At 65.6% G+C, this 8,107-nt stretch overlaps 1 protein-coding gene and 1 long non-coding RNA gene across 5 annotated transcripts; one reads left to right on the forward strand and one right to left on the reverse strand.

Annotated features, from left to right (window-relative positions):
- Positions 1 to 304: 304 nt before the first annotated feature.
- On the forward strand, positions 305 to 3,862 carry LOC138101279 (uncharacterized). Of its 4 annotated transcripts, none has more exons than XR_011147070.1 (3): positions 305 to 411; positions 470 to 3,428; positions 3,684 to 3,862. It is a non-coding gene; the product is annotated as an uncharacterized lncRNA (long non-coding RNA). The 4 variants fall into 4 exon arrangements; XR_011147068.1 differs by having other exon boundaries at positions 470 to 2,172; positions 2,316 to 3,862; XR_011147069.1 differs by having other exon boundaries at positions 470 to 1,926; positions 2,316 to 3,862.
- A 2-nt stretch (positions 3,863 to 3,864) lies between these two features.
- Positions 3,865 to 7,766, reverse strand: LOC138101278 (B9 domain-containing protein 2-like; the record flags this gene model as incomplete). The annotated part of the gene is made up of 2 exons (XM_068999107.1): positions 3,865 to 4,693; positions 7,641 to 7,766. Coding segments are annotated over 2 exons (434 nt in total), but the record flags the coding sequence as incomplete, so codon positions are not given.
- Positions 7,767 to 8,107: the final 341 nt, after the last annotated feature.

Consider the following 8,107-nt stretch of genomic DNA (forward strand, 5'->3'; position numbering starts at 1 on the left):
AGCCCAAAGCTGAGCCCCAAAGCTGAGCCTGAACCTGAGCCCAAACCTGACCCCAGAACCTGAGCCCCCAAAGCTGAGCCCAAAGCTGAGCCCGAACCTGAGCCCAAAGCTGAGCCCAAAACCTGAGCCCCAAAGCTGAGCCCAAAACCTGACCCCAGAACCGGAGCCCCCAAAGCTGAGCCCAAAGCTGAGCCCAAAGCTGAGCTCTGTCTGTCCCTGTCACCCCCTGTCCCCAGTTCGGTGCCCCCGAGCCCCCGGCACCCCGAGCCCCCGGCACCCCCCGTCCCCACCCCGATGTCCCCAGTTCGGTGTCACACGGGCACCCCAAGGTGCCAGGGCTGGACCCCGAGATGTCCCACCCCGATGTCCCCGATGTCCCCGGTGTCACAGTGCCACCCCGAAGCGGCCCAGGTGCCGCGGCAGGATGCCAATGTCCCCGATGTCACAGTGCCACCCCAAAGCGGCCCAGGTGCCAGGGCAGGATGCCAATGTCCCCAATGTCCCCAATGTCACAGTGCCACCCCGAAGCGGCCCAGGTGCCAGGGCAGGATGCCAATGTCCCCAATGTCCCCGGTGTCACAGTGCCACCCCGAAGCGGCCCAGGTGCCGCGGCAGGATGCCAATGTCCCCAATGTCCCCAATGTCCCCAATGTCACAGTGCCACCCCGAAGCGGCCCAGGTGCCAGGGCAGGATGCCAATGTCCCCGATGTCCCCAATGTCACAGTGCCACCCCGAAGCGGCCCAGGTGCCAGGGCAGGATGCCAATGTCCCCGATGTCCCCAATGTCACAGTGCCACCCCGAAGCGGCCCAGGTGCCAGGGCAGGATGCCAATGTCCCCAATGTCCCCAATGTCACAGTGCCACCCCGAAGCGGCCCAGGTGCCAGGGCAGGATGCCAATGTCCCCAATGTCCCCGATGTCCCCAATGTCCCCGGTGTCACAGTGCCACCCCGAAGCGGCCCAGGTGCCACGGCAGGATGCCAATGTCCCCAATGTCCCCAATGTCACAGTGCCACCCCGAAGCGGTCCAGGTGCCACGGCAGGATGCCAATGTCCCCAATGTCCCCAATGTCCCCAATGTCACAGTGCCACCCCGAAGCGGCCCAGGTGCCGCGGCAGGATGCCAATGTCCCCAGTGTCCCCAATGTCACAGTGCCACCCCGAAGCGGCCCAGGTGCCGCGGCAGGATGCCAATGTCCCCGATGTCCCCAATGTCCCCGGTGTCACAGTGCCACCCCGAAGCGGCCCAGGTGCCGCGGCAGGATGCCAATGTCCCCAATGTCCCCAATGTCCCCGATGTCACAGTGCCACCCCGAAGCGGCCCAGGTGCCGCGGCAGGATGCCAATGTCCCCAATGTCCCCGATGTCCCCAATGTCACAGTGCCACCCCGAAGCGGCCCAGGTGCCGCGGCAGGATGCCAATGTCCCCGATGTCACAGTGCCACCCCGAAGCGGCCCAGGTGCCAGGGCAGGATGCCAATGTCCCCAATGTCCCCGATGTCCCCGATGTCCCCGGTGTCACAGTGCCACCCCGAAGCGGCCCAGGTGCCAGGGCAGGATGCCAATGTCCCCAATGTCCCCAATGTCCCCAATGTCACAGTGCCACCCCGAAGCGGCCCAGGTGCCAGGGCAGGATGCCAATGTCCCCGATGTCCCCGATGTCACAGTGCCACCCCGAAGCGGCCCAGGTGCCGCGGCAGGATGCCAATGTCCCCAATGTCCCCGATGTCCCCGGTGTCACAGTGCCACCCCGAAGCGGCCCAGGTGCCGCGGCAGGATGCCAATGTCCCCAATGTCCCCAATGTCCCCGATGTCACAGTGCCACCCCGAAGCGGCCCAGGTGCCGCGGCAGGATGCCAATGTCCCCAATGTCCCCGATGTCCCCAATGTCCCCGGTGTCACAGTGCCACCCCGAAGCGGCCCAGGTGCCGCGGCAGGATGCCAATGTCCCCAATGTCCCCAATGTCCCCAATGTCCCCGATGTCACAGTGCCACCCCGAAGCGGCCCAGGTGCCGCGGCAGGATGCCAATGTCCCCAATGTCCCCAATGTCCCCAATGTCCCCGATGTCACAGTGCCACCCCGAAGCGGCCCAGGTGCCGCGGCAGGATGCCAATGTCCCCAATGTCCCCAATGTCCCCGATGTCACAGTGCCACCCCGAAGCGGCCCAGGTGCCGCGGCAGGATGCCAATGTCCCCAATGTCCCCAATGTCCTCGGTGTCACAGTGCCACCCCGAAGCGGCCCAGGTGCCGCGGCAGGATGCCAATGTCCCCAATGTCCCTGGTGTCACAGTGCCACCCCGAAGCGGCCCAGGTGCCAGGGCAGGATGCCAATGTCCCCAATGTCCCCAATGTCCCCAATGTCCCCGATGTCACAGTGCCACCCCGAAGCGGCCCAGGTGCCAGGGCAGGATGCCAATGTCCCCGATGTCCCCGATGTCCCCAATGTCACAGTGCCACCCCGAAGCGGCCCAGGTGCCGCGGCAGGATGCCAATGTCCCCGATGTCCCCAATGTCACAGTGCCACCCCGAAGCGGCCCAGGTGCCACAGCAGGATGCCAATGTCCCCAATGTCCCTGGTGTCACAGTGCCACCCCGAAGCGGCCCAGGTGCCAGGGCAGGATGCCAATGTCCCCAATGTCCCCGGTGTCCCCGGTGTCACAGTGCCACCCCGAAGCGGCCCAGGTGCCAGGGCAGGATGCCAATGTCCCCAATGTCCCCGATGTCACAGTGCCACCCCGAAGCGGCCCAGGTGCCGCGGCAGGATGCCAATGTCCCCAATGTCCCCGATGTCCCCGATGTCACAGTGCCACCCCGAAGCGGCCCAGGTGCCGCGGCAGGATGCCAATGTCCCCAATGTCCCCGATGTCCCCGGTGTCACAGTGCCACCCCGAAGCGGCCCAGGTGCCGCGGCAGGATGCCAATGTCCCCAATGTCCCCAATGTCCCCGGTGTCACAGTGCCACCCCGAAGCGGCCCAGGTGCCGCGGCAGGATGCCAATGTCCCCGATGTCCCCAATGTCACAGTGCCACCCCGAAGCGGCCCAGGTGCCGCGGCAGGATGCCAATGTCCCCAATGTCCCCGATGTCCCCAATGTCACAGTGCCACCCCGAAGCGGCCCAGGTGCCACGGCAGGATGCCAATGTCCCCGGTGTCACAGTGCCACCCCGAAGCGGCCCAGGTGCTGCGGCAGGATGCCAATGTCCCCAATGTCCCCGATGTCCCCGGTGTCCCCGATGTCCCCGGTGTCACAGTGCCACCCCGAAGCGGCCCAGGTGCCGCGGCAGGATGCCAATGTCCCCGATGTCCCCAATGTCCCCAATGTCACAGTGCCACCCCGAAGCGGCCCAGGTGCCGTGGCAGGATGCCAATGTCCCCAATGTCCCCAATGTCCCCGATGTCACAGTGCCACCCCGAAGCGGCCCAGGTGCCGCGGCAGGATGCCAATGTCCCCAATGTCCCCGATGTCCCCAATGTCCCCGGTGTCACAGTGCCACCCCGAAGCGGCCCAGGTGCCGCGGCAGGATGCCAATGTCCCCAATGTCCCCAATGTCCCCAATGTCCCCGGTGTCACAGTGCCACCCCGAAGCGGCCCAGGTGCCGCGGCAGGATGCCAATGTCCCCAATGTCCCCAATGTCCCCAATGTCCCCGGTGTCACAGTGCCACCCCGAAGCGGCCCAGGTGCCAGGGCAGGATGCCAATGTCCCCAATGTCCCCAATGTCCCTGGTGTCACAGTGCCACCCCGAAGCGGCCCAGGTGCCGCGGCAGGATGCCAATGTCCCCAATGTCACAGTGCCACCCCGAAGCGGCCCAGGTGCCGCGGCAGGATGCCAATGTCCCCAATGTCCCCGATGTCCCCAATGTCCCCAATGTCCCCGATGTCCCCGGTGTCACAGTGCCACCCCGAAGCGGCCCAGGTGCCGCGGCAGGATGCCAATGTCCCCAATGTCCCCAATGTCCCCGATGTCCCCAATGTCACAGTGCCACCCCGAAGCGGCCCAGGTGCCAGGGCAGGATGCCAATGTCCCCAATGTCCCCGATGTCCCTGGTGTCACAGTGCCACCCCGAAGCGGCCCAGGTGCCACGGCAGGATGCCAATGTCCCCAATGTCCCCAATGTCCCCAATGTCCCCGATGTCCCCGGTGTCACAGTGCCACCCCGAAGCGGCCCAGGTGCCGCGGCAGGATGCCAATGTCCCCAATGTCACAGTGCCACCCCGAAGCGGCCCAGGTGCCGCGGCAGGATGCCAATGTCCCCAATGTCCCCAATGTCCCCGATGTCCCTGGTGTCACAGTGCCACCCCGAAGCGGCCCAGGTGCCACGGCAGGATGCCAATGTCCCCAATGTCCCCAATGTCCCCAATGTCCCCGATGTCCCCGGTGTCACAGTGCCACCCCGAAGCGGCCCAGGTGCCGCGGCAGGATGCCCAGCTGCAGCCGCACGGTGCCCGCGGCCTCGGTGCGCAGCCGGAAGCGATCTCCGGCGCCGGCCACGGCGGCCTCGGGCGAGCGCAGCCGCGGCCCCCCCGTGCCCAGCAGGCGCTGGCCGCGCGTGGGCCGCGGGCGCCAGGTGACGCAGGCCAGGCGGTGCCAGCCGGGCGCGCTGGGCACGTGGCACACGCCGTAACCGGCCAGTCCCCGGCGGCCCCAGCCGTCCACGTGCCACACCTCGAGCAGCAGCTTCGGCCACCCTGCGGGCACAGCGGACACTCAGGGACAGAGGGGACACTCGGGGGACACTCAGAGGACACTCAGGGGACACTCAGGGACAGAGGGGGCACTCAGGGGACACCCAGGGGAGACTGAGGGGACACTCAGGGACAGTCAGGGACACTCAGGGGAGACTGAGGGGACACTCAGGGGCACTCAGGGGACACTCAGGGGAGACTGAGGGGGTACTCAGGGGACACTCAGGGACAGAGGGGACACTCAGGGGACACTCAGGGGACACTCAGGGGACACTCAGGGGACACTCAGGGACACTCAGGGGACACTCAGGGGACACTCAGGGGACACTCAGGGACAGAGGGGACACTCAGGGACACTCAGGGGACACTCAAGGGACACTCAGGGACACTCAGGGACAGAGGGGACACTCAGGGGACACTCAGGGACACTCAGGGGAGACTGAGGGGACACTCGGGGGACACTCAGGGACAGAGGGGACACTCAGGGGACACTCAGGGGACACTCAGGGACACTCAGGGACAGAGGGGACAGAGGGGACACTCAGGGGACACTCAGAGGTCACTCAGGGACAGAGGGGACACTCAGGGGACACTCAGGGACACTCAGGGGACACTCAGGGACAGAGGGGACACTCGGGGACGCTCAGGGGACACTCAGGGACAGAGGGGACACTCAGGGACACTCAGGGGACACTCAGGGACACTCAGGGACACTCAGGGGACACTCAGGGGACACTCAGGGGAGACTGAGGGGACACTCAGGGGACACTCAGGGGACACTCAGGGACACTCAGGGGACAGAGGGGACACTCAGGGGACACTCAGGGACAGAGGGGACACTCAGGGGACACTCAGGCGACACTCAGGGGAGAGTGAGGGGACACTCAGGGGACACTCAGGGGATACTCAGGGGCACTCAGGGGACACTCAGGGGACACTCAGGGACACTCAGGGGATACTCAGGGGACACTCAGGGGACACTCAGGGGTCACTCAGGGGACACTCAGGGGACACTCAGGGACACTCAGGGACACTCAGGGACACTCAGGGGTCACTCAGGGACACTCAGGGGACAGAGGGGACACTCAGGGGACACTCAGGGGACACTCAGGGGACACTCAGGGACACTCAGGGGACACTCAGGGACAGAGGGGACACTCAGGGGACACTCAGGGACACTCAGGGGAGACTGAGGGGACACTCGGGGGAGACTGAGGGGACACTCAGGGGACACTCAGGGACAGAGGGGACACTCAGGGGACACTCAGGGACACTCAGGGGACACTCAGGGACAGAGGGGACACTCAGGGACACTCAGGGGAGACTGAGGGGACACTCAGGGGACACTCAGGGGCACTCAGGGGCACTCAGGGGACACTCAGGGGACACTCAGGGGATACTCAGGGGACACTCAGGGGAGAGTGAGGGGACACTCAGGGACACTCAGGGGATACTCAGGGGACACTCAGGGGACACTCAGGGACACTCAGGGACACTCAGGGGATACTCAGGGGACACTCAGGGGACACTCAGGGACAGAGGGGACACTCAGGGGACACTCAGGGGACACTCAGGGGAGACTGAGGGGACACTCAGGGGACACTCAGGGACACTCAGGGGACACTCAGGGACACACAGGGGACACTCAGGGGACACTCAGGGGACACTCAGGGACACTCAGGGGAGACTGAGGGGACACTCAGGGACACTCAGGGACAGAGGGGACACTCAGGGGACACTCAGGGACACTCAGGGGACACTCAGGGGACAGAGGGGACACTCAGGGGACACTCAGGGACACTCAGGGGACACTCAGGGGACAGAGGGGACACTCAGGGGATACTCAGGGGACACTCAGGGGACACTCAGGGGCACTCAGGGGACACTCAGGGGACACTGAGGGGACACTCAGGGGACACTCAGGGGACACTCAGGGACACTCAGGGACACTCAGGGGATACTCAGGGGACACTCAGGGGACACTCAGGGACAGAGGGGACACTCAGGGGACACTCAGGGACACTCAGGGACACTCAGGGGACACTCAGGGGACAGAGGGGACACTCAGGGGACACTCAGGGACACTCAGGGACACTCAGGGGACACTCAGGGGACAGAGGGGACACTCAGGGGATACTCAGGGGACACTCAGGGGACACTCAGGGGCACTCAGGGGACACTCAGGGGACACTCAGGGACACTCAGGGACACTCAGGGGATACTCAGGGGACACTCAGGGGACACTCAGGGACACTCAGGGGACACTCAGGGGACACTCAGGGGAGACTGAGGGGACACTCAGGGGACACTCAGGGGACACTCAGGGGACACTCAGGGACAGAGGGGACACTCAGGGGACACTCAGGGGACACTCAGGGGCACTCAGGGACACTCAGGGGACACTCAGGGGACACTCAGGGACAGAGGGGACACTCAAAGGACACTCAGGGGACACTCAGGGACACCGAGGGGGCTGCCAGGGCCCTGGGGGTGTCCCCAGGGTGTCCCCGATGTCCCCAGGGTGTCCCCAAGGTGTCCCAGGGTGTCCCCAGGGTGTCCCCAGTATCCCCAGGGTGTCCCAGGGTGTCCCAGGATGTCCCCAGGGTGTCCCCAGTGTCCCCAGTATCCCCAGGGTGCCCCAGGGTGTCCCCAATGTCCCCAGGTGTCCCAGGGTGTCCCCAGGGTGTCCCAGGGTGTCCCAGGGTGTCCCTGAGTGTCCCCAGTGTCCCCAGTATCCCCAGGATATCCCAGGGTGTCCCCAGGGTGTCCCCAGGATGTTCCCAGGGTGTCCCCAATGTCCCCAGGATATCCCAGGGTGTCCCCAGGATGTCCCCAGGGTGTCCCCAGTATCCCCAGGGTGTCCCCAGTATCCCCAGGGTGTCCCCAGTATCCCCAGGGTATCCCCAGTATCCCCAGTATCCCCAGGGTGTCCCCAGGGTGCCCCCGGTACCTTGCAGGCCCTTGGTGGCCAGGTGCATGTCCAGGGGGTGGCCCCAATGGGCCTCATCGTCCACCTGGGGGTCATCGAGCTGCGTCTGCCCCGCCCCCGCCCCGGCCAGCAGCGTCCAGGCCCGGCCTGGGGGGGCAGGGGGGGTCAGCGGATGGGGGGGGGACCCCAAATCCCCCCAAAATCCCACCTGGGACCCCAAAATCCCCCCAAAAATCCCACCTGGGGCCCCAAAATCCACCCTGGGACACCCCAAATCCCCCCAAAATCCCACCTGGGACCCCAAAATCCCCCCAAAAATCACTCCAGGGGCCCCAAAATCCACCCTGGGACACCCCAAATCCCCCCAAAATCCCACCTGGGACCCCAAAATCCCCCCAAAAATCCCACCTGGGGCCCCAAAATCCACCCTGGGACACCCCAAATCCACCCTGGGACTCCCAAAATCCCCCCAGGGACCCCAAATCCCA

Source organism: Aphelocoma coerulescens, unplaced genomic scaffold, assembly GCF_041296385.1.
Source record: "Aphelocoma coerulescens isolate FSJ_1873_10779 unplaced genomic scaffold, UR_Acoe_1.0 HiC_scaffold_231, whole genome shotgun sequence".
Lineage (NCBI taxonomy): Eukaryota > Metazoa > Chordata > Aves > Passeriformes > Corvidae > Aphelocoma > Aphelocoma coerulescens.